At 41.5% G+C, this 26,549-nt stretch overlaps 1 protein-coding gene across 1 annotated transcript; it reads left to right on the top strand.

Moving 5' to 3' along the window:
- Nucleotides 1–10,371: 10,371 nt before the first annotated feature.
- On the top strand, nt 10,372–17,762 carry LOC122560200 (glucagon family neuropeptides). The gene is made up of 7 exons (XM_043710604.2): nt 10,372–10,434; nt 10,573–10,655; nt 11,417–11,536; nt 12,300–12,404; nt 14,779–14,910; nt 15,717–15,799; nt 17,314–17,762. The coding sequence occupies exons 2-7, from the start codon at nt 10,576–10,578 to the stop codon at nt 17,319–17,321; spliced, it is 528 nt and encodes a 175-aa protein (XP_043566539.1). The 5' UTR covers nt 10,372–10,434; nt 10,573–10,575; the 3' UTR covers nt 17,322–17,762.
- Nucleotides 17,763–26,549: the final 8,787 nt, after the last annotated feature.

Here is a 26,549-nt window from a genome sequence, read left to right on the forward strand (position 1 = left end):
TCCCTCATCAATCTCCTTTGTTACTTCTTCAAAAAACTCAATCAAGTTTGTGAGACATGATTTCCCACACACAAAGCCATGTTGACTATCCCTAATCAGTCCTTGCCTTTCCAAATACATGTACATCCTGTCCATCAGGATTCCTTCAGCAACTTGCCCACCACTGAGGTCAGGCTCACCGGTCTATAGTTCCCTGGCTTGTCTTTACCACCCTTCTTAAACAGTGGGACCACGTTTGCCAACCTCCAGTCTTCCAGCACCTCACCTGTGACTATCGATGATACAAATATCTCAGCAAGAGGCCCAGTAATCACTTCTCTAGCTTCCCACAGAGTTCTCGGGTACACCTGATCAGGTCCTGGGGATTTATCCACCTTTAACTGTTTCAAGACATCCAGCACTTCCTCCTCTGTAATCTGGACATTTTTCAAGATGTCACCATCTATTTCCCTACGATCTATATCTTCCATATCCTTTTCCACAGTAAATACAAACCAAGAATAAAAGTTCTCAAGGGAAAAAAAACCTACATGAAAGTATTTTAAAAAATTTATTCATGGGATGTGGGTGTTGCTGGTCAGGTCAGCATTTTCTACCCAACCTTAATTGATCTTGAGAAGGTGGTAATGAGCTGCCTTCATGAATGACCATGGAGTAAATACACCCACAGCGCTACAAGGAAAGGAGTTCCAAGATTTTGACCCAGCAGCAGTGAAGGGAAATGGTGGAATAGTTCTAAGTCACGGTTTGAAGGTGATTCATCCTTGTCTTTCCAAGTGAGAGAGCTAACAGGTTTGGAAGGTGCTATTGAGGCAGCCTTGATTACAGTACCAGATCAGTCACGGGTATTCACTATCTCAGCTGAGATAGTGAGAGTTCAGAGCAAGGATGTACCCTTCAATTAATTTAACCCTTAGAATCCTGGAAACATTCTGGTGATCCAACAGCAATGTATCCATTCTGAAGTGCATTGCCCAATATTGGCACAAAGGTTGAACAGGCAAAATCCGAGGACAGGCAAAATCGACGTTTCGGGCAAAAGCCCTTCATCAGGAATAAAGGCAGAGAGCCTGAAGCGTGGAGAGATAAGCTAGAGGAGGGTGAGGATGGGGAGAGAGTAGCATAGAGTACAATAGGTCAGTGGGGGAGGAGATGAAGGTGATAGGTCAGGGAGGAGAGGGTGGAGTGGATAGGTGGAAAAGGAGCTGGGCAGGTCGGACAAGTCCGGACAAGACAAGGGGACAGTGTTGAGCTGAAGGTTAGAAACGAGGATGAGGTGGGGGAAGGGGAAATGAGGAAGCTGTTGAAGTCCACATTGATGCCCTGGGGTTGAAGTGTTCCGAGGCGGAAGATGAGGCATTCTTCTTCCATGTGTCTGGTGGTGAGGGAGCTGCGGTGAAGGAGGCCCAGCACCTTCATATCCTCAGCAGAGTGGGAGGGGGAGTTGAAATGTTGGGCCACGGGGCGGTTTGGTTGATTGGTGCGGGTGTCTCGGAGATGTTCCCTAAAGCGCTCTGCTAGGAGGCGCCCAGTCTCCCCGATGTAGTGGAGACCGCATCGGGAGCAACGGATACAATAAATGATATTAGTGGATGTGCAGGTAAAACTTTGATGGATGTGGAAGGCTCCTTTAGGGCCTTGGATAGAGGTGAGGGAGGAAAGTGTGGGCACAGGTTTTACAGTTCCTGCGGTGGCAGGGGAAAGTGCCAGGATGGGAGGGTGGATCGTAGGGGGGAGTGGACCTGATCAGGTAGTCACGGAGGGAACGGTCTTTGCGGAAGGCAGAGAGGGGTAGGGAGGGAAATATATCCCTGGTGGTGGGGTCTGTTTGGAGGTGGCGGAAATGTCGGCGGATGATTTGGTTTATGCGAAGGTTGGTAGGGTGGAAGGTGAGCACCAGGGGCGTTCTGTCCTTGTTGCGGTTGGAGGGGTTGGGTCTGAGGGCGGAGGTGTGGGATGTGGACGAGATGCGTTGGAGGGCATCTCTAACCACGTGGGAAGGGAAATTGTGGTCTGTAAAGAAGGAGGCCATCTGGTGTGTTCTATGGTGGAACTGGTCCTCCTGGGAGCAGATACGGCGGAGGCGGAGGAATTGGGAATACGGGATGGCATTTTTGCATGAGATAGGGTGGGAAGAGGTGTAATCCAGGTAGCTGTGGGAGTCGGTGGGTTTGTAGAAAATGTCAGTGTCAAATCGGTCATCACTGATGGAGATGGAGAGGTCCAGGAAGGGGAGGGAGGTGTCAGAGATGGTCCAGGTAAATTTAAGGTCAGTGTGGAATGTGTTGGTGAAGTTGATGAATTGCTCAACCTCCTCGCGGGAGCACGAGGTGGTGCCAATGCAGTCATCAATGTAGCAGAGGAAGAGGTGGGGAGTGGTGCCGGTGTAATTACGGAAGATCAACTGTTCTACGTAGCCAACAAAGAGACAGGCATAGCTGGGGCCCATAAGTGTGCCCATGGCTACCCCTTTGGTCTGGAGGAAGTGGGAGGATTCAAAGGAGAAATTGTTAAGGGTGAGGACTAGTTCGGCCAAACGAATGAGAGTGTCAGTGGAAGGGTACTGTTGGGAACTTCTGGAGAGGAAAAAACGGAGGCTTGGAGGCCCTGGTCATGGCGGATGGAGGTGTAGAGGGATTGGATATCCATGGTGAAGATGAGGCGTTGGGGGCCGGGGAAACGGAAGTCTTGGAGGAGGTGGAGGGCGTGGGTGTTGTCTCGAACGTATGTGGGGAGTTTCTGAACTAGGGGGGATAGGACAGTGTCGAGGTAGGTAGAGATGAGTTCAGTGGGGCAGGAGCATGCTGAGACAATTGGTTGGCCAGGGTGGTCAGGCTTGTGGATCTTGGGAAGGAGGTAGAACCGGGCAGTGCGGGGTTCCCGGACTATGAGGTTAGTAGCTGTGGATGGGAGATCTGCTGAGGTGATGAGGTTCTGTATGGTCTGGGAGATGATGGTTTGGTGATGGGGGGTGGGGTCATGGTCAAGGGGGCAGTAGGAAGAGGTGTCCTCGAGTTGGCGTTTGACTTCAGCGGATGTAGAGGTCAGTGCGCCAGACTACCACTGCGCCCCCTTTATCCGCTGGCTTGATGGTAAGGTCGGGATTGGAGGGCTGCGCGTTGTGAGGGTGAGAGGTTGAGTGGGGGAGGGGGGTCGACAGGTTGAGGTGGTTAATGTCCCGGCGGCAGTTGGAAATGAAGAGGTCGAGGGCAGGTATTAGGCCAGCGCGGGGTGTCCAGGTGGATGGAGTGTGTTGGAGGTGGGCGAAGGCGTCCTCGGAAGGTGGGCAGGAGTCCTGATTGTGAAAGTAAGCTCGGAGGCGGAGGTGACGGAAGAATTGTTCGATGTCACGGCGTGTATTAAATTCATTGATGCGTGGATGGAGGGGGACGAAGGTGAGTCCTTTGCTGAGGACTGATCGTTCGTCCTCAGTGAGGGGGAGGTCTGGAGGGATGGTGAAAACTCGGCAGGGCTGGGAGCTGGGAGCTGGTGTGGGTGTGGAGCTGGGAGTGGGGTCGGAGTCAGTACCTGGAGTGGGTGTGATGGTGGGGGAAATGGGGGTAGAGTCATGAGCAGGGGTAGTGTTCCCCTTGGGGTTCTGGGGGGTGGGGATAGTGACAGTGGGGTCTGTGGGGTGCGTGTCAGCAGAATGCAGGTGAGTGGCGCTGGTGGGGGCGGAAGTGGTGGCAGACACGGCAGTAGGGGTGGTGGAAGTCACTGAGCGTGTGGCATCAGCGATGATGTGAGGGCCGGAAGTGGCTGTGGGAGTGGCCATGATGGGGGCAGAAGTGACATCATCAATCAGCGTGGGGTGGTAGCTGCATCAGCCGCATGGCTAATGGTGTTTCCGAGGCCAGGGGAATCTTCTGGAATGTTTGAGGAGCGCTGGTTATGGAGGTCCCATCCTGGCACTTTCCCCTGCCACCGCAGGAACTGTAAAACCTGTGCCCACACCTCCTCCCTCACCTCCATCCAAGGCCCTAAAGGAGCCTTCCACATCCATCAAAGTTTTACCTGCACATCCACTAATATCATATTGTATCCGTTGCTCCCGATGCGGTCTCCTCTACATCGGGGAGACTGGGCGCCTCCTAGCAGAGCGCTTTAGGGAACATCTCCGAGACACCCGCACCAATCAACCAAACCGCCCCGTGGCCCAACATTTCAACTCCCCCTCCCACTCTGCCGAGGATATGGAGATGCTGGGCCTCCTCCACCGCCGCTCCCTCACCACCAGACGCATGGAAGAAGAACGCCTCATCTTCCACCTCAACCCCAGGGCATCAATGTGGACTTCAACAGCTTCCTCATTTCCCCTTCCCCCACCTCATCCTAGTTTCTAACCTCCAGCTCAACACTGTCCCCTTGTCTTGTCCGGACTTGTCCGACCTGCCCAGCTCCTTTTCCACCTATCCAAACCACCCTCTCCTCCCTGACCTATCACCTTCATCTCCTCCCCCACTGACCTATTGTACTCTATGCTACTCTCTCCCCACCCCCATCCTCCTCTAGCTTATCTCTCCACGCTTCAGGCTCTCTGCCTTTATTCCTGATGAAGGGCTTTTGCCCGAAACGTCGATTTTGCCTGTCCTCGGATTTTGCCTGTCCTCGGATGCTGCCTGAATTGCTGTGCTCTTCCAGCACCACTAATCCAGAATCTGGTTTCCAGCATCTGCAGTCATTGTTTTTATCACAAAGGTTGAACAGTACAATTGCATATTGAACACCTAGTTCCAATCACTTTACATCAGCATGAAAGTGATCGGAATACTGCAATCTCCAGGACTGAATGTCATCCAGTCCTTTGGCTTGAAAAGAGAACCATGTCTGATGAGTGACCAGACCCCTGACTGACAGTGCTAAAGCTCTGGCTGGTTGTTCTGGACTGACCATAATGCACTCCTTGAACTGAGATTGGCCTTTACTGTGGTGGGGGCCATGAGTGATAACGGACCCCTTTGACTTGACTGTGGGCTACTTTCCTCCTATTTTGGGACATGGCCATTTGGTGAAGCACATTCATTGTATTTGCCGCAAAAGCTGTAGGTATGTGTAGTAGGTGTATTTTTGATGTAGCACTGTGCCTTGCAGCAACCATGACTTTGTGCCTGTGCGATGATGCAAGGCAAAATAAAAGTAGTGTGAGCCTGTAAGTTCTGAATGAGGCAATAAAGCCCAAGAAGGCAAGGCAAGGCAGATATGGTGTGAGCATCCAAGTAGGCACAAAGTGAATGAGCAGTAAGAAAGCAAACAGAGCCTTAAAATGCACCCTGCTGTGATGTATCACATTAAAAATCACACAACACCAGGTTATAGTCCAACAGGTTTAATTAAACCTGTTGGACTATAGCCTGGTGTTGTGTGATTTTTAACTTTGTACACCCCAGTCCAACACCGGCATCTCCGAATCGTGATGTATCACAGTACTGCGCTATCTACTGGAGCAGAGCTTGCAACTTGAAGGAGTGAGTGGTTATCCTATCCCAGCTACTCCAAATTGTTATGCAACAAACCACTTCTAATGATCCACTGGAGACCTGTGTAGGATTTCCCAGTTTCCAATTAATAAATGTATCAAGGCTATTACCTTTGTAACTTAAGACAGACATATTACCTTGTTTCACAGATGAGGTCAGTGAGACAGCCATCATAGCTGGCTTTGCCATCATAGCTGGCTTCCCCCAGGTTTAGGGTGTTGTAGACTCTACATACATTGCATTGGGAACATCCTTTATAATGCAGCTGACCGTCAACTGAAAAGGGTTCCATTCCATCAATGTACACGTGATGATTGGCTCCATATCTTAAAGGTTTTCACCAGGCAACCTGGGAGTTGCTATGATGTCTATATCACTTCAAGAGCTAGATGCCTTGAAGATGGTTACTGTGTGACATGGGTTATTGTTTGCTATTATGGTTAATGACTTTAATTTCTTCATTCCTGAAGAAGGGCTCATGCCCGAAACATCGATTCTCCTGCTCCTTGGATGCTGCCTGACCTGCTGTGCTTTTCCAGCAACACATTTTCAGCAGTTCATGACTTTAATACCCAACACTGAAATGAGACCAAATGTGGATACAATATAACCCATTCTTCAAACACGGCAATTATGGAGTAGACAATAGACCTCTTGAAGACGAGGCTCTAAAGGTTGAATCAGCCTGCAGATCCTTGAAGTACGGTCCAGAGTGTACTGCATTGTCCATGCATGCTGTCCTCTACAGAACCTGAGCAGGTAAAGAGGATATGGGATAGATACTGGAGCTTGCCACCTGCAGCAGTGTTCTAAGGTGGAAGATGAGAACAGCGAGCAGACGAAACATCATCTTCAGCATGATACAGTGTTCCAGCACCAAGCCAGACAAGACTTAATTGAAAGCCAATTCCAATCACTATGAGTACAGTGATCACTCATTGACTGTAAATCTATTGTCGCTCAAAAGGTTAGCAGCCCCTGTTTATTCACCAAAGTAAATTCAGTCTTTAGAGTTTGTTTTTCTTTTGTTGTTTTTCTTGTTATTCAATTAAGTTAATATTTTCAATTGTTGGAAGGCTTTTCAACATGTGATGGTCCCATATAGAACAATGATGGGATGTTATGCTACATTGCGTAGTTCTCCCTTTGACAGGATTGTAAAATGGTGTGGTACTAAGTGTTGGCAGTCTATGTAGCCTGTATACTGTAATCACAAGCACAGTCGATCAGATGGGTGTTAATGAAAAAGAGCAAAACATGTACAAATGTGAACATCTATTTCTACTGAAGTGTCAGTCATGACTCCCAGAAGCTGTTCATTCTCATTACCCTTCCTAATGTGTACAGTGAATGGGATATTCATAACTGGCAATGATTTACTTGGTGCAGAGTTTGGTTTTAAATAAGGCACAGGTGTCCCAGAAGGTCTTGGCAGTGGTGAGTACATCAGCTGCTGGTTAGTGCCAGATGGTGCAAGAGTGATATGATAGAGGCCTGGTCCATACATAGCAAGGTCTAAGAATAACTTGAGCTGAAAAATGTGTTGCTGGAAAAGCACAGCAACACATTTTTCAGCTCTGATCTCCAGCATCTGCAGTCCTCACTTTCTCCTAAGAATAACTTGAGAAACTCATCAGATCTCACAAAGAGAAAACCTCCAAAAAACTCCCCAAAATTGATGCTTGGTCAATTTTTGATAATATTCAATCCATCGGCTCTTTCCTCACATTGTCAGCCACGGTGCTTTTTAAACACTGGGCTTGTTAAGAACAAAGAACAAAACAGCACGGGAACATGCCCTTTGACAATCCAAGCCTGCCCTTCCATTGTAAAAGTGTCTTCACTTATAGGATCTATATCCCTCTATCCCCTTCCGATTCATGAATCGGTCAAGGTGTTTCTTGAATGCTGCTATTGTGTCTGCTTCTACCAACCCCTCTCTCAACATGTTCCAGGCACTCACCACCCTTTGTGTGAAAAATATGCCTTGCACTGTTTTGTGAATTTTAGAAGAATTTTCAAAAGTATGCATAATTCCTGCTCTGAGTATTGATACAAAACATTCTCTGCATGAGTGCAGACTCCCATTCAAAATGTGAATGAGCCATTAAAAAGGTAATTTTATCATAAAATAAATAATAATTTTTAAGTACTACATTTATTTTCAATCAAAATATTTGTAGGTTGACAGGACCCTTTCTTTCACTTGGACTCTTTGAGTGGACAGAGTGTAGGTAATGTTGCCACACATGTACATCTGGTATGAACAATCACGATCCCATTAGCTACACAGAACATTTTCTGTATCGTCAGTTTTAATTATATAAAGAAAATAAATTTTGGATTACAGCAATACTAGAACTTCTGCAAAATCTTTCCATTTTGGAATGATACTGTCTTGCTCTCTAGCAATTTTCTCAATTAAAAAGGACTCTGTGCTTATTTAAAGTCAAAAAAATGTCCAAATTGTCATAGGGTCATAGAGTCATAGAGATGTACAGCATGGAAACAGACCTTTTGGTCCAACTTGTCCATGTCATCCAGCTAATCTAGTCCCATTTTCCAGCACTTGGCCATAATCCCTCTAAACCATTCCTATTCATATACCCATCCATTTGCCTTTCAAATGCTGTAATTGTACCAGCCTCCATCACTTCCTCTGGCAACTCATTCCATACATTTATGAAAAGGTTGCCCTTTAGATCCCTTTTATATCTTTCCCCTCACACGCTGAACCTATGCCCTGTAGTTCTGGACTCCCTGACCCCTGTAAAAGACTTTGTTTATTTAACCTACCCATGCCCCTCATGATTTATAAACCTCTATAAGGTCACACCTCAGTCTCCAATGCTCCAGGAAAAACAGCCCCAGCCTGTTCAACTTCTCCCTATAGCTCAAATCCTCCATTCCTGGCAACATCCTTATAAATTTTTTCTGAACCCTTTCAAGTTTCACAACATCCTTCTGATAGCAAGGAGACCAGAATTGCATGCAATATTCCAAAAGTGGCCCAACCAACGTCCTGCACAGCCACAACCTGTCCTCCCAACTTCTATAAAGGAAAGCATACCAAATGCCTTCTTCACTATCCTATATACCTGTGACTCCATTTCCAAGGAGCTATGAAGCTGCACTCCAAGGTTTCTTGGTTCAGCAACACTCCCTAGGACCTTACCATTAAGTGTATAAGTCCTGCTTTTCCAAAATGCAGCACTTCACATTTATCTAACTTGAACTCCATCTGCCACTCCTCAGCCCATTGGCCCATCTGATCAAGATCCTGTTGTAATCTGAGGTAACCTTCTTTGCTGTCCACCATACCTTCAATTTTGGTGTTATCTGTAAACTTACTAACTATGCCTCCTATGTTCACATCCAAATTATTTATATAAATGATGAAAAGCAATGGGCCCAGCACCAATCCTTGTGGCACACCACTGGTCACAGCCCTCCAGTCTGAAAAGCAAACCTTCCACCACCATCCTCTGCCTTCTACCTTTAAACCAGTTCTGTATCCAAATAGCGAGTTCTCCCTTAATTCCATGAGATCTAACCTTGCTTACCAATCTCCCATGAGGAACCTTGTTGAATGCCTTACTGAAGTCCATATAGATCACATCTACCACTCTGCCCTCATCAATCCTCTGTTACTTTTTCAGAAAACTCAATCAAGTTTGTGAGACATGATTTTCCACACACAAAGCCATGCTGACTATCCCTAATCAGTCCTTGCCTTTCCAAGTACACGTAAATCCTATCCCTTGGGGTTTCCTCCAACAACTTGCCCACCATCGATGTCAAACTCAACAGTCTATAGTTCCCTGGGTTGTCCTTACCACTTTCCTTAAATAGTGGCACCACATTATCCACCTTCCAGCCTTCTGGCACCTCATCTGTGACAATTGAAATATCTCAGCCAGGGATCCAGCAATCACCTCCCTAGCTTCTCACAGAGTTCTCGGGTACAACTGATCAGGTCCTGGGGATTTATTCACTTTTATGCATTTCAATACATCCAGCACTTCCTCCTCTGTAATACGGACATTTTTCAAGATGTCACCATCTATTTCCCACATTTTACAGCTTCCATGTTCTTCTCCACAGTAAACACTGATGCAAAATGCTTTTGTCCTGGCACATGCAGTTCTGTTTACTGTGTTACACAATTTACAGTTATGTCGGTGATATTAATTTTACCCTGCTTTTTCAGTTTCAGAACTTTATGCTTATCATACATTTCACACAAACTTGGTACTACACGGACGTTTTCCTTCATTTTTCTCTTATGGAAATTATTTGAAATTTTAAGATGTAGGGGTTTGGAGCGCAGATGTCTCTTTCATGTTTGAGGATCGAACTTTTGGCCATTTTCAACTTTTGTTTCGTTTGGCTTTATTTCAGTGTTAAGCATTGATGGCTGTTCTTTCACCCATTTACTTCTTTTAATCGGGAGCACAATTGATTTTCAATATGAAGGTTTAACATTTTAAGTCCACTCGCTCCGCCCCATCACAACCCGCCGCCAACTTTTACAAACTTGCTTAAAGGCGTGTAATGAATAATGTTTTATGATCAAGTGATGCCAAGAAAGCAAATAACTCTAAGCATTGTTTGTTTCTATTTAAGAAACAACAGGTGCGCGTCAGTGTCCTCAATACTTTATTATGGAGAGAGATAATATTCATAAACTTCTTCAATTAAATATTGCTGTAAGTCTGAAATTTAAAATGCTGTTTGCATTTCTAGCCTGGGATCGATGACGCCTGTTGTGTGGATGATGTTAGACTTGATGTAAGCAGTAGGGTGCACCCCTCTCCTGCGCCCCCTCCAACCCCCGTGCGTATAGCACGGTTCAGTTATTACAAGGCAGTATAAATAGGCAATGAATGGAACTGAGATTAAAACATCGCACTCTAGAACAGCGACAACCTCGACTTAGCTGGTGAAAACCAACAGGGTAAGTTCTATTGTGCCACCATGTTCAACGTTATACTTGAAAAATCAAACTTTCTAAGCAAAGGTTTTCACAACCTTATGCAATTCCAAACTATTGCCTGGCAATGTTAACGTATTTTATGCTTCTTCGGTGCACCAGACAATGCTGGACAAAGCTTCCCTCCTGGTTTTCTACTGTCTGACTGTACACACGATGTGTTCACCGATATATCCAGCACGAAGGTGAGTTTGTCGATAGCATTGTACCTGCGCAAGTGATTGTCACAGCTATGGCATTCTGTACAATTGTCCGCAGACAAAACAAAAAGGGCTCCTATTTCTCTTCGGATAATGTAAACATTTTAGGGAAATGCCCTCAATCTAAGCCTAACTATATTTGATTGGAGCTGAATTTCTATAATATTTTGCATTTCAGATTGGAAATATAAACTTCTAATGTCAGTTACAAAAAGCAATAGAAGGTTACTTCTCCAATAACGACATAAGTTTTGCCTTCTCATAGCATAAAAGTTACTTTATATTGCAGCCTTCTTATGTTTTCTGGTTTTGATGTGACGCTTACACAATCTGAAACAATGGAAGGTAAGTGAGTGTTGTCAAATAATTATGTTTTCATGTGGAATAAAACTCTACCAGTCACATTCATTCTTAACAGTAAATTGCAAGAATTCTGCAAAATGTGAGCAAGATTTTATAAGCAGGATAATATTTGTAAATGGTGAAATTAAAAAACGTGATATTCTGACAGGATAAAATCAACAATGAAGACTTTTCAAATCTTATATTTTAATTGATGAGAAAACAGATTTTCAATCCCTGCCACATTAAGACATGATTGATCACTTAAAGATGAATATGTAAATATTACATAATTGGTTGGTATATTTTGTCTGTTGGATTATGGATTAATAATTTTCATGTAATTCATCAATGCCATGCTACATTGAAAAATAAAAAGAGATCTTCTTTGGCTCTGGCTATAGATTTGAAAATAGCTCTACCCTGGGGGGAATGCTCAGTACTCCAGCAGAGCAGAGGGACATTGCCCAAGCTAGGAGGCTCTATGAGGACGATGAGTCTGCCCTGGACTCCACTGGAAAACGGCAAGTCCTTACACTGTCAGCTGAAAAGTTGCATTTAAATTATTTATATATACGCGTGTATTTAAAATCCATTCCACCTAGCTTTCCCATTCAACACTGTGCTTAATCAAACCATCAACATATTTATAAATGGGTTCACCAATCATTATATAGAGGAAGAATCTCTTTTCCCAACATAATATTCTACAAGTTTTGCCTTTTGGAATATACCCAGTAATTTATTTTAGATAATGAACTAACTAAACACTCGGCACTTTGGCATCTCCTAATTTCTACAGTCCAACTAATGGAATAACATCAGTGTTTACGTATCTCTGTAACAGAGACAGTATAAAGCATTGGGAATTCACGGGCAATTATAAGACTTGCTGGGTGAAAGACAAAAACCTATACTTCACTTGTCTTTCCAAATTTTCCTGGCTTTGCATCTAAAATTCACTCAAACTTTTACTGTGAACTTTTCATTAACTCAGTTTTCCTTCCATCACACTTTGTGTTGATTGTCACATTTATTTTGACACAATATATATGCATTTGCTATATGATCTAATCTTAGTTACAATGCTGATGTGTTCAGTTCCAGTTTGGTTTCAAATGGGTAATGACTAATTATTTATTATGAAAAATGCATTCAATGTTTTATAGGTTGTGGTCTGTTTGTTTGATGGAGTTTGCCTTCAAAAGAAATAACATGACCACTCTTTATAAGTTGATTCACTATAAAGTCGTTTTAAGAATTTGTCCTGTTTGTTTATACATTCAGAACTGAAAGACATGCTGATGCAATATTCACCAACACCTACAGGAAGGTCTTGGGTCAGATGTCTGCAAGGAAGCTTCTTCAGACAATTATGGGCAAAAGACTTGGGTGAGTGAACATATTTCTGACTGGTTTCAGTTTACTTTGTACTGTATTAGTTTAAATAATTTTCTCTTACTTTTGAACGATGTGGTATTAATTGCCTTAAACTGTTGTACATGAATAGCAGAGTGATGGCAGGCAAGTGATTGACCTACACCTGCCCCAATTCAATATTCTGGTGAATATTTGATGAAAAAGATCTATAAAGTGAATCAGCACATTTAGTTTTGATATTGAGTATATATTATTACACCTACATAAATGTTAACTTAAAAACAAAACAAAAATGATGGGAACTCAAATATAGGTACACAAAATGCATGGAATACTCACATATCAAAAGGAAATTACATAAGAACATAGATAGAAACAGCAGAATATGCCATAGATAAATAAGTAAATTAAAAATGATAGAGATGGCACTGCTTGGGAATTTGTAAGATAGGTTCACAGGTAATAACTTGAAATGTCAGAAACCTGGATTTTATTCCAGTTTTTAGCAAGAGGATAAAAAGATAGACATGTTATTTCTACATGGTCAAAAAAGAGTATTAAGACATATGAGATAGAAAGGAAGGAGATAATTTACACCACAGACAATTTTAAAAGCAAATAGAACATCTACTCCAGATGGATTATGACCACACATTCTCAAATGCTCAGGAAGAGACACTTATATTCAGAAAGAGAGGTAGAATAAATCTACTGATCTAAACACTAGTTATCAAAATGTAAGTGGTGGGAAAGATATCAGAATTCCTTTTTGTAGGTGTTATAGATAACATTTAGAAATCAGAAAATACAATGAAGAATAGACAGCAGAGATTTTAAAAGGTAAGGTCATGTTTCATTGACTTTATTTGAGAAAGTAACAGAAAGTAGATCAAGATAATATAATGGAAGTGATCTACTTATTCAAAAGGCTCCCACAAATTGACACTTGACTAAGTTCAGTGCACAAGCACCACAATGGATAGCAAACTGGCTACAATTAGTAGAAAGCAGAAAGTAAGGGGTTAAAAGCAGAAGGAAAAGTGATGTTCCACAAGGATCATTACTCTAAATCATCATTCAGCATTGACATAAATGATTTGACTAGGAAATCAGAAGTACAAAATCAAAATTTGCAGCATTTGCCAAATTATGGAGGGGCTGTATTTATAGTTCAGTCTGAAAATAACAAAATATAATTCGATATTAACAAATATAGAGAGAATGGTTTGTGAATGGAAAGTTACATTGATAGAAACATAGAATAGAATGGTGCAACACATCTGGAGGCCAACTCACTCAACACATCTCTGCAAGAGCACTCTAACTAGTCCTAATCCTCTGAATATTTCTTTTGTTTTCATGATTTGGAGATGCTGGTGTTGGACTGGGGTGTACAAAGTTAAAAATCACATAACACCAGGTTATAGTCCAACAGGTTTCATTGGAAACACACTAGCTTTCGGAGCGACGCTCCTTCATCAGGTGATTGTGGAGGGCTCGATCGTAACACAGAATTTATAGCAAAAATTTGCAGTGTGATGTAACTGAAATTATACATTGAAAAATTGATTGTCTGTTAAGCCTTTCATCTGTTAGAATACAGTGATAGTTTCACTTCTTTCATGTGTAAATCACAAAACCCTTTTTTTAAAGTTGCATTCTCGGGTTAGCTGTTAACAATGGTGATAGCTAGACAATATGTTGAAGGTGTTAGCCCCCCCCCCCCCCCCCCCGTGTTCTCTGTCTATGACCTGATGTTTAGATTGATTCTAATCTAAAAAGTGAGATAACAGAGTTTTACATAAATTCATGCAGTTTTTGAGCTCAGAGTTCTACATCTTTTGTTTTCAGATGTTTGTCTGAGTTCCTTTTACAAAACAGATAATTGTAAGGGGTGCAACTTGGTAGGAGGAATACAAAAACACATGGACTTTGGAAAATAGCAAAGTATATTTGCGACATTTCTTCAGTCTTCAATATTCCCTCATTATATAGCATGCTCATTTCAGGAAAGAAAATACCTTCCCTGTCAGAATAATAACATCTGCTCTCAGTATTCATTTTTGTATTCCATCATATTTTCAGTGCAATGAGATTATTTGAATATATGCAGATCATTTTTTTATCTGGAACAGCTGTTGCGTTGATGTTAGTTGTAAAATGTTTGCATTACTCAGGATATTCAAATTTTACAAAAATGTGTATAGTTTGATCCCCTCATGTCTGTGGATTCAAAAAAATGGAAATGAAAATTGTAGACAAAAGTCTATATGTCCTTCCCTGATAAAACTCTGAGACCTGATCATTTACGTGTGATGTAAGTGAAGTAACGTACGTTCCAAATACCATCTTCAAACCATCATAAAATTTTGTCTTTTTAAAATAGTGATAGCAGCCTTGAGGAAGAGCCTGAGCTCTTATCCAAGAGAAACTCTGACATCTTTACAGATACCTATGCTCGTTACCAGCGGCAGATGGCAATTAGAAAATACTTGGCTGAAATTCTGGGCAATCAAAGGTAAAATGAATAGGTCAAGTTCTTTGGCATTGATAAGCATCATCTTTCAATTCTAACACAATGTACACAGACTAATACCACGATGTGAATATTACAGATTTTAATACATAAATAATGAGGAAGTCTTATAGAAAGAAGATGCAAATAAAAGTCATATAAGCTCTAATGTGGTCAAGCAGTAAAGTAACCATGCATTGTAAAACTGTCCCAGGTTCTGTTCAGGATATTAGCTGCAATGGCAACTGGGATGGTATAATTTCTTCAGCATACTTAAAATAAGCAATCAGTCACAGTTCTTAACTCAGTGTGAAATTCACTGTCCCCTTTTCTGGATTGGTAAAAACTTTGCAGTCTTAATCTGGCAATAGAATTGGAATTTGTTAGATCCTCTCATTGATAAAAAGCTTACAAACCATCAATACCTGGGTTGGTTATAAAGATATTAAATTTGGGTAATTAGTAGGCAGCACTGTTGCTCCTGTGTCAGGAGCTAAGGGTTTAATCGCCACTCTGTAGAGTTGAATACAAAATCAAGACTCGCACTCTAGTGCACTACTGGAAGAGTGTTTACCACTGGAGGTATAACCTTTCAGATGAGCTGCTAAAGATCTACTAGCAGGTGGTTACTGTATATTTCCACACTGTACTCAAACCATTAACAAATCAAAAATGGCTGCAAGTTTATAATGTTACATGACACTATTGTTTATTAATAATGTGGGCAAAATAAGAAAAAACAAACATAAAAGTCAAAACTGGATATTTAAAAATTGGTTTGGTGTAAAACCTTTTGCTATCTACTGCAGACTTGAAAATATAAATATAAGGCAGCTGCCTGAGGACTTTTCTGCAGCCCTGGAAGCATATTATGGAAGCAACTCCTCTAATGGTGCGTCTTTTTTGATTAATCTAACCTTCTTTTTCTCTTTAATTTCTTCACCTGCCTTCTTGAAAATAACAATACAGTGCAGTTTCAATGTTACAATCTCATTCACTGCTTTTTTTGTCATGGGTGATCTTAAACCATAACTGGCAAAAGTTTATTCAAATGAATGTTCTCATCCTAAATGACTTATGACCTATAGATAAAAGCATCCACCAGGATGATTAGTAGTGAGAAATAGGGACCCTTATTTTTCCTACTATTGAGTTTTGAAGTCAACATTGACAAATGAAACACCCATTGATGTCAAAACACAATAAATTAATTTAGTATTGACTAAGGATTCAGCCTGAACATTTTCTGGTGTGTATGGCTTACCTTACACGGGTACAAATCCACTGAGTCAACAATTGTTAAATTTGATAAAACTGTGAATAGTAGGATGGTAGCTATTATACACACATTAAAAGATAAAATTGCCATAGTCTTACCAGATCATAGGGTTGCTCTCTAATTAGAGACACATGACTGGTGGTTTATATATGAGGGGCACCACATCTCAGGCAAGAGGTGAGGTTGAGGAGGATAGTCTCTCATGGTAACCTCAGCCAATTTGGGAAGTGAACCCAGACTGTTGGTGTCACTCTGCATTACTGACCAGCGATCTGAGCTAACTGACACCATATACTAAGTATGGCTGAGTTATAATGTTCACATTAATAATCCAATCCATTATCTGGGGTCCATTCAGCAAGAATTCAAACGTCTAACTAATTTCTCAAATAATTAACAATACACATCAAATCATGCTGGCAGTGCAAGGAAAAAAAGGGTTTCCTTGGTGTTGTATATATTTTCTAATTACCAGTTCAGAACTTGAGCCTGGGGATCCTGGCTCAGAAGTGGGATCATTACCACTTCACCACAAGAACATTTTCTTGCAGTTATGTTGGCTTTATGATGGATTTGAATAATTGGAAAAAAAGATTGCCCTCTGTAACAGACCAAATGATCCAATAAACAGATGCACAGTAATCCAGGATATTTGAGGATTGATCAACTAGTTTAGTTTATTATTATAATATGGAGAGGCAGACCTGTCGTGGAGATGAGCATTCATACCACTTGATTTCAGAGTGTGGTCTTAATTGAACTAGCAATATGAATCTTTCCACTGATATGGACTGCTGAACTGTGCAGTTTCAGCTGCCAAATCTTCAGGCATACTAATGTCAGGCTTCTGCGTCCATGGTCCTTGCTTTTTGAAAATCTGGGCCAAAATTCTCTGGAATTAGGCAGTTGGGGTGTGTCCCTGAAGTGGGACAGTACATACCCCATGTTAAAGAAATTAAATCCTATCTTTGTGGATTTCTTTGTAGTTCAATTGGGAAATGATTCAGTTCAGTAATATTTTTGTCAGACGCAAGCTAACCAAAACGAAAATGTTCACCTTAAATTTTGTACAAATACACTGCTAATGGAATTAAAATGAAAGTAAATTACTTTTTTTTAATTTACAGATAATTAATTGAAGCAGTGTAAATTCCTCATCCCAATGGATCACACATTTTCTTTCAGATGGAAATTCTTCATTGAATTAGTTTGGATGTAAACATTATGAACTAGATTTATTGATACAGTTCACTGTAAACATTATTTTTATGGAAATTTGCAATGTGATATCATATTAAAGTTACATCTGCACGATTGGTGGCATAATATACTTCTCTTTAATCCATTCTTGTTTGTAATTAAATCCTGTTACAAGTATTCATGAAGAACAGTATTGTAACCCACATTGTTATTATCTTGATCTTTATATATGTCATCAAAGCTTTCTTTCATAGTGTGTGCAAGGCAAAATCGTGACAGTGAAAATTCTTAGCTGAAATGGTGTGTTCTCAAACTATGGGACAAAACATACAATTCACTAATAAATTATCTTTAAAAATAAATGTATGTATCATTTATTGACTTAGAATGCTTTAAGACTACACATAATAAATCATGCTGTATTGGTCACCTTTGAAAAACATTCTATTGCAATTTATAGAACATAGAACTTAGAACACAGAAGAATACAGCGCAGTACAGGCCCTTCGGCCCTCGATGTTGCGCCGATCCAAGCCCACCTAACCTACACTAGCCCACTATCCTCCATATGCCTATCCAATGCCCACTTAAATGCCCATAATGAGGGAGAGTCCACCACTGCTACTGGCAGGGCATTCCATGAACTCACGACTCGCTGAGTAAAGAACCTATCCCTAACATCTGTCCTATACCTACCCCCCCCTTAATTTAAAGCTATGCCCCCTTGTAATAGCTGACTCCATACGTGGAAAAAGATTCTCACTGTCAACCCTATCTAAACCCCGAATCATCTTGTACACCTCTATCAAGTCACCCCTAAACCTTCTTTTCTCCAATGAAAACAACCCCAAGTGCCTCAGCCTTTCCTCATACGATCTTCCTACCATACCAGGCAACATCCTGGTAAACCTCCTCTGCACCCGTTCCAGTGCCTCCACATCATTCCTATAGTATGGCGACCAAAACTGCACACAATACTCCAGATGTGGCCGCATCAGAGTCTTATACAACTGCAACATGACCTCAGGACTCCGGAACTCAATTCCTCTACCAATAAAAGCCAGTACGCCATATGCCTTCTTCACCGCACTATTTACCTGGGTGGCAACTTTCAAAGATCTGTGTACATGGACACCAAGATCCCTCTGCTCATCCACACTACCAAGTATCAGACCATTAGCCCAGTACCCCATCTTTTTGTTACTCTTACCAAAGTGAATCACCTCACACTTAGCTACATTGAACTCCATTTGCCACCTTTCTGCCCAGCTCTGCAGCTTATTTATATCCCGCTGTAGCCTGCCACATCCTTCCTCACTGTCTACAACTCCTCCGACTTTCGTATCATCCGCAAACTTGCTCACCCAACCTTCGAACCCCTCCTCCAGGTCATTTATAAAAATGACAAACAGCAATGGTCCCAAAACAGATCCTTGCGGAACACCGCTTGTGACAGCACTCCAAGATGAACCTTTACCATCAACTACTACCCTCTGTCTTCTTCCAGCCAGCCAACTCCTAATCCAAACCTCCAACTCACCCTCAATGCCATACCTCCGTATTTTTTGCAGTAGAAATAGTTATAAATTCTTGACCAACTGCATGTACTTAATGTGATGCCTGAGTCTAATATGTTAATACCAGAATAGTGTAAATTACAAAACACAAATTACCTCCAAAAGTGAACTGGTTTCCTTATACTGCTAATTGGCTATATTAATGTTCACCAGGAGTTAAATGGTTTCAGATTTTTAGTGCAAATATATACAAGCTTAAATGTAACTTTTGCAAATACTACTTAAAGTAACCCTTAAATTATAATTACTTCTAATAGCCAAAGTTTCATTTGCAATTAATCATAACCTCCTTTAAAGAAAAATCAGTGTGGTTATATGACGAAGTACGTATCGAAATATGTTATCATTGATTTAGCACACAGTTTATTTTGTTAATGCAGGGCAAACATTTATTAAACGTACAATTCCAATTTTTGAATATGTTCTTTAAACAATGCTTGTCACACAATTAGAAGTCAATTTGTAGAAAGAATGATATCAGAATTATTTAAAGCTAAATTTGAGGTGAATTATCACATTTTCTAATATGATTCCTCTAATCCACGGACAAGTTTTGTTTGGAAGCATAAATAAACATAGATGTAATTAAACAAAAGTTTGTCTCACATGGTGACACTGTCACATCTGAATTAGAGCACTGTGCACTCAGACCTTCAGCATGTAGTTTAGACAAACATTTCAATGGTACTCTGGGAGATGTACATTGGAGATGCACTTTTCGCATTAGATATCAAAATGAAGTCTTACCTGCTGTCTCTAGTGGATTTAAAAAGATTCAATGATAGCTTTCGAAGAAGAGCATTAAGTTCTCCCGGTGACACAGTATGTAAGCAAATCCTTTAGATCAGGGAATTGAACCTCAATCAACTGCATGACTTACACATCTGTCATCTATTAGTTCTGAAGTAAAGTGAGTCTGAACAAATTATAATTTCTACATAATGCAAAGCACAACATAACTTGCATTGCACTAAATTGCAATTTTGTTCAGTGTAGCCACAATTGTGTTGATATTGGAAACTAAAATATCACATTGACCTTCCAAGGGTAAAGCCCAAGGTAACAAATAACTGAGTGCACCTCACCTGGAGTGAATTTAATTTTAAACACAGGATACCAGTTAAAAAATGTTCTATACCATTAGACTAACATTCCTTACCTTGAGAAATTAATTTAGAGTAATGCAGATTATAAAGATTGGTTTATGTGATTTTTATATTAATCATAGATTTTCTCTCAATTTCTGGCAGAGAAAATTAGAAAAAAAATGCAAAACATTGCATCATTTGCCTTGCTTTTCAACATGAATGAGCTAAAACTGACCTCAAAACATCCAGAGAATGAAAACATCTCATTTATTACCAACTTTATTTTACTTGAAACTTAAGAATTTCTATTTAAAACATAAAGCAATAGTAGAAATTAATATACTGAGTTGTACAAACTTAGCAAATATGTTAGCTACTTCTATATCTTCCATTAATCATGAAGTGCTTTTGAACATTTGTTTTTAGTTAATTAAGTTTAGTTGACTGACTTAAGCCAATAGTGCAGAAGACTGTCAAAATTAAAATGAGCAGCATTATAAGATAATTAAAAATAAGTTATCCATTCCAAGTTTTGGTTTTTCGAAGCCATTTTCTAATGGAATAAAAGCTCCTTTTACACGATGAAGTATGTTAAATCCCTTCACAAAGTGGAAAGAGGAATTCAGATTTGATCAACTTATTTGAGAGCATGGATGTAGGGTATAAAATTCAGCTCAACCTCCAGTGGAGGGACAAATTGCACATTGTTGGGTTCAGCCTGCATGAACAACTGAACAAGATGAGATGCGATCAAGGATTAGGAATAGATTTATTAATGGAAACTGAATAGCTTTTCCAGTAGTTAATTGATGAATGCGTTAGTTTCCTAGACAGTCTGACTGCAGGTGAGGACTGCAGATACTGGAGGTCAGAATCGATGTGGTGTGGTGCTGGAAATGCACAGTAGGTGAGGCAGCATCCGAGGAGCAGGAGAATCGATGTTACGGGAAAAGCCGTTCATCAGGAATATGGGGTGGGGGGGAACGGGGCTGAGAGATAAATAGGAGGGTGGGGGTGGGGGGGGGGGGGGGGGGGGAGGTGATAGGTAGATGCAGGTGGTAGGTGATAGTGATAGATCGGAGGGGAGGGTGGAGCAGGTAGGTAGGAAAGAAGATGGTCAGGTCGGACAGTGCTGAGTTGGAGGGTTGGATCTGGGATGAGGTGCGGGGAGGGGAAATGGTGGAGGCGGCCCAGGACTTACATGTCCTTGGCGGGGTGGGACAGGGAGTTGAAGTGGTCAGCCACAAGGCAGTGGAGTTGTTTGGCATGTGTATCCCTGAAACATTCCACGAGTTGGTGTCCTGTCTGCCCAATGTAGAGGAGACCACATCGAGAACAATGGACATAGTAGATGAGGTGTTTAGATGTGCAGGAAAATCTCTGCTGGATCTGCAAGGATCCTTTGGGGCCTTGGAAGATGGTGAGGGGGAAGGTGTGCATGCAGGTTTTAACATCTCTTACAGCAGCAAGGAAGATGCTGGGAGTGGAGGGTGGGTTGGTTGGGGGAGTAGACCTAATGAGGGAGTTGCAGAGGGAATGGTTTCTGCAGAACACAGATAGGAGTGGGGAGGGAAATACATCTCTGATGGTGGAAATGGCGGAGGATAATGCGCTGTATCCAGAGATTAGTGGGTTGGAAGTGAGGACCAGGGGCGTTCTATCCTTGTCGCGGTTGAAGGAGTTGAGTTCAAGGGTGGAGGTGCGGGAAGTGGAGGAGATATGCTGGAGGGCATTGTTGATCACAAGGGAGGGGAAATTGAAGTATTTGAAATAAAAGGCCATCTCAGATGGAAGCATAGCTGTCATCACAGACTGAGAAGTGTTAGTGGGGATTTAAATTTGATTGCCCTCAGAACACATTTGGAAACTGAACAAAGATTATATATGATACTAAGATGAATGATGCATGTGAAGCAAAGCTAATAACTGAATCTTTGAGCATACTATAAATGATGGGAGAGGTCATTGCATGATATTAGAAAAACCAGGAGGAAACACTTAAAGACCACACCATTCAAGTCTTAAATGAGAAAACAGTGCTGTAGCTGACTGTATCAAAGGTGCAGAGAGAGTGAAAAGGAATCCTGCAGCCCAAATTTAATTTGTAAATGGGCAAGGGTGGTTCAGTGCTATGATCATAACTCCACATTGAAGATATTCAAAGAGGGAGTTTGACAAAAAGTAGTTGGTAATGATGCATTTGAACAAATGGCTAAAGCCCAACTGTTCCTACAGGCATCACAAAAGTTGAAAATTTTAAAGAAGTACATACAAATTCTCCAATTTATCTGTCCTTTAGATCCAGCATGGACTGGTTTCGCTATTTAACAAGAATTACTGTTTATTGTAAATAATTCTAGCTACAAGTAAACACTTATGAACCATTGACATATTACTTCGTTTGTAGAACTCTAAACCCCCCATAGAACTCCCTCCACTTCTCTCATTGTTTTAATCTCCAATGAGTACAGGCCCAAACTACTCAACCTGTCTTCATAACAAAATCCATCCATACCCAAGATGAACCCAGTGAATGTTGTCTGGATTGTGTCTAAAGCCAATATATCTTTCTTTAGATAACGAGACCAAAACTGTTCTCAGTATTCCAGCTATGGTCTGTCTAGAATCTTGTATATGTCCCTCTTTTATGCTCCATTCCATTTGAAATAAAGGCCAACATTCTATTTGTTTTCCCAATTACCCATTGAATATGGATGCTAGCTTTTTGTGATTTATGCACAAGGACCACTAAATCCCTCTATCCTGCCAGAGTGCATAACCTTACTCTTTCCATTCTATATTCTATTTGTTACGTTTTGTTTATTCATGCAACCTGTCTATATCCTGCTGCAGACTCTGCTATCCTCACTTGTTTTCCTAGTTTTGTGTTGTCTACAAACTTGTCAATAATACATTCAATTCCTTCATCCAAGTCATCAATATATATTGGAAATGTTTGTGGGCCCAGCACTCCCCATGGCATTCCATTAGTCACATCCACTTGTTTCAAAAAATGGGGCACTGGAAAAGCAGCCTGTCAGGCAGCACCCGAGGAGCAGAAGGGTAAACGTTTTGAGCATAAACCATTCATCAGGGACATTCAGGATGAAGAGCGTATGCTTGAAACGTCAACCCTCCTGCTCCTCGGATGCTGCCTGACCGGCTGTGCTTTTCCAGTGCCCCATTTTTGACTCTGATCTCAAACATACACAGTCCTTACTTTCTCTACATTCACTAGTTTGCCATGCTGAAAATGCATCCCTTATGCTGACCCTCTATCTTCTACTTGATTGCAAATCCTCTATCCATGCTAATACAGTAACATAGTATGCTCTTGTCTTAAGTAACCTAATGTGCCTTACTTATCAAATGCCTCTTGGAAATCCAAAATTGATTGATTGTTTGTTTATTGTCACACTTACCAAAATACAGTGAAAAGCTTTACTTATGAGCAGCATGAGCAGATCATAGTAAGCAAGGGGGCACAGATCATAGGGTGTAGAAAAAAACTTGGACAGAGGCATACAGGTTACATTGCACAGGACGTGCACCAGATGAGAGCAAAGTTAGCAAGATCAGCATTATTTGAGGCTAGACAGTCCATTCATCAGTCTAATAATTGCTGGGAAGAAGCTGTTCCTGAACTTACTGGTGCATGTGTTCAAGCTGCTGTATCTTCTGCCTGACGGAAGAGGTTAATGCTGCTAATGTTGGCAGCCTTTCCACTTCAATGAACTGTGTAAACAGAGTCCATGGATGGAAGGCTGGCTTCCATGATAGTCTGGGCTACGCACATTACCTTCTGTAGTTTCTTACAGTCCTGGGCATCATATACCCAAACAGTATGCTTTCACTAGTGCATTTTTAGAAGTTGGTGAGGGTCCTGATGGACATGCCCAATTTCCTGAGCTGCCTGAGGAAGAAGAGATGCTGTTGCGCCTTCCTGACCTTCGCACCTACGTGGGAAGTCCAAGACAGGTTCTCAGTTATCATCACTCCGAGGAAACTGACATTCTCCAAACTCTCAACCTCAGTTCCTTTGATGTAGGTGGGAGCGTGTTCTCCTCTTTTCTTTCTGAAATCAAATGATCTGTTCTTTTGTTTTGCTGACATTGATAAAGAGGTCATTTTCATTGTACCACATCACCAAGCCCTCTACCTCCCTTCTGTATTTTGACTTGTCATTGTTAGACATCCATCTTGGTGTCGTCAGCTAACTTGTAGATGGCATTCATTCAGAATTTGACCATGCAGTCATGGGTGTATAGGGAGTATAGTAGGGGGCTGAGGATGCATCCTTGGAGGGGTTCCAGTGTTGAGTGTTATTGGGGAGGAAGTGCAGTTACTTATCTTGATTGCAGTCTGTGGGTCAGAAAGCTGAGGATCCAGTTGTAATGGGTGGAGCCAACACCAAGGTTTCAAAGTTTTGAGATCAGCCTGGAGGGGATAATGGTGTTGAAGGAAGAGCTGTAGTCAACGAGCAGGAGTCTGATGTAGGTGTCCTTGTTGTCCAGATTTTTCAGGGATTAATGCAGGGCTAGGGAAATCATGTTCGCTGTAGACCTGTTGTGTTAGTAGGCAAATTGTAGGGGATCAAGGCAGATTAGAGTTGATGTGGGCCATTACTAGCCTTTCAAAGCACATCATGATTATTGAGGTCAATACCATTGGAAAGTAGTCTTTAAGGCAAGCTGCATGTGCTTTCTTAGGTACTGGGATGATGGTGGTCTTCTTGAAGCAGGTGAGGACTTTGGCTTGTAGCAGGGAGAGATTGAAGATTTTGGTGAATACCTCTGCCATTTGGTCCACACAGGATCTGAATGCCTTGCTGGGGACACCATCCGGGCCAGTCGCTTTCCTTGGTTTGACTGCGAAGACGACTGATCTGACATCTGCAGTGGTGAGAGGGCACAGGTGTGTTCAGGGCTATCGGAATAGGTGTCATTGTGCCACTGGCATTCTGCTCAAACCGAGCATAGAAAGCATCGAGAACATCAGGGAGGGATGTGCCTTTGTCTGCTATCTTGCTCTGCTTCATTTTGTATCCTGTAATGTTATTTAGATCTTTCTATAGGTGGCAGAAGTCTGCTTGTTAGGTTTGGGCCTCTAACTTGGTCTGTTACTGTCTCTTGGCATCCCTGATAACTTTGCAGAAATCATATCTGTACTTCCTGTATAGTCTGGGTCATCCAACTTGAATGCTGCACACCTGGTCTTCAGTAGGGAGTGGATTTCCTGGTTCATCTAAGGTTTACAGTAAGGGAACACTCAGATTGACTTCTTTGGTACACACTCCTTCACACTTTTGCGAATGAAGTCCATGATGGCAGTGGCATACTTGTCCAGGTTTTCTGCTGAGTACTTGAACATGGTCCTGTCCACCAATTCCAAGCAGTGCTAGAGACGGTATTCCACAGCCTTGGACCAGCATTGTACTTCCTTTTGTGAAAGATCCTCCTGTTTCAATGTCTGCTTGTAAACTGGGAGGAGGAACACTGCTGTGATCTGATTTTCCAATCTGATCTGATGGAGTGATAGGATGTTGTTGATGGCTGTATAGCAGTGGTCCAGAATGCTTGGTCCTCAGGGGCAGGAGATGTGCTGTGGTACTTCGATAGCATACATTACACCTCCTAGTTCCTGCAGGCCAATCTTGCTTGTTACCTCCACAAAACAATTCTTATGGATTTGTCAGAATGACACCTCTTCATGAGGCCATAGTGTTGCTGCACGCGTAAATTATGCATTTCAAAAGGCTCTGCTATTGCCTACTTTATAATAGACTCTAACATTTTCCCAAACACAAATGTTAGGATAACTGGCTGATAGTTACCTAATTTTGTTTCTCCCTTTTTGAATAACAGCTTTTTATAGCAGCTTTTCAACTAGTGTGACTTTCCCAGAATCTAAGAATTCTTGGAAGATTATTACCAGACCATTCACTAGGATTATAGCTACATCCTTTGATATCATAGGATACAATGCTTGAAGTCATGGGACTTATCAATCAATAGCTCTATAGTCTACCAAATACATTTTCTCTCGTGATAAGTAATGATTGCATTTTCTTCTCCACTTTTGCCCCTTGATTATTTAGCATTTTTTGAAATGCTAATAGTGTCTTTTATGGTGAAGATTGATGCAAAGTATGAGTTCAGTTCCTCTGCCATTTCCTTGCACCCCATTATTATTTCTTCAGTCTCATTGTCTAAAGACCTTTTGCTTCTACTTTCCTTTTTATATAATGAGAAAAGCTCTTATTGTCTATGTTTTTACATAGAATTTAAATCTATTGGGTACCCCCAATTGATAAAATAGCTTATAAAAAGTCAAGTCTGGGGTGAGTGTTCAGGCATTAACAAGTTGAGTAATTAATAGGCAGCACTTTTGCCTCTGTGTCAGGAGTTAAAGGCTTAATCTCCACTCTAGAGACTTCAGTACAAAATCAAGGCTGACACTTCAATGCACTACTGAAGAACTGCCTTTAAACAATCGCCA

The sequence above is a fragment of the Chiloscyllium plagiosum genome, unplaced genomic scaffold, assembly GCF_037043375.1.
Source record: "Chiloscyllium plagiosum isolate Xiang-an unplaced genomic scaffold, Cpla_swu_hap1 HiC_scaffold_15, whole genome shotgun sequence".
Classification (NCBI taxonomy): domain Eukaryota; kingdom Metazoa; phylum Chordata; class Chondrichthyes; order Orectolobiformes; family Hemiscylliidae; genus Chiloscyllium; species Chiloscyllium plagiosum.

Bases quoted from the DNA above. Each gene is read 5' to 3' on its own strand.
- LOC122560200 (XM_043710604.2), top strand. From the start codon at position 10,576: ATGCTGGACAAAGCTTCCCTCCTGGTTTTCTACTGTCTGACTGTACAC. The intron at 10,656-11,416 runs GTGAGTTTGTCG...CTCTGGCTATAG, and splicing joins CCGATATATCCAGCACGAAG to ATTTGAAAATAGCTCTACCC. The intron at 12,405-14,778 runs GTGAGTGAACAT...TTTTTAAAATAG, and splicing joins ATTATGGGCAAAAGACTTGG to TGATAGCAGCCTTGAGGAAG.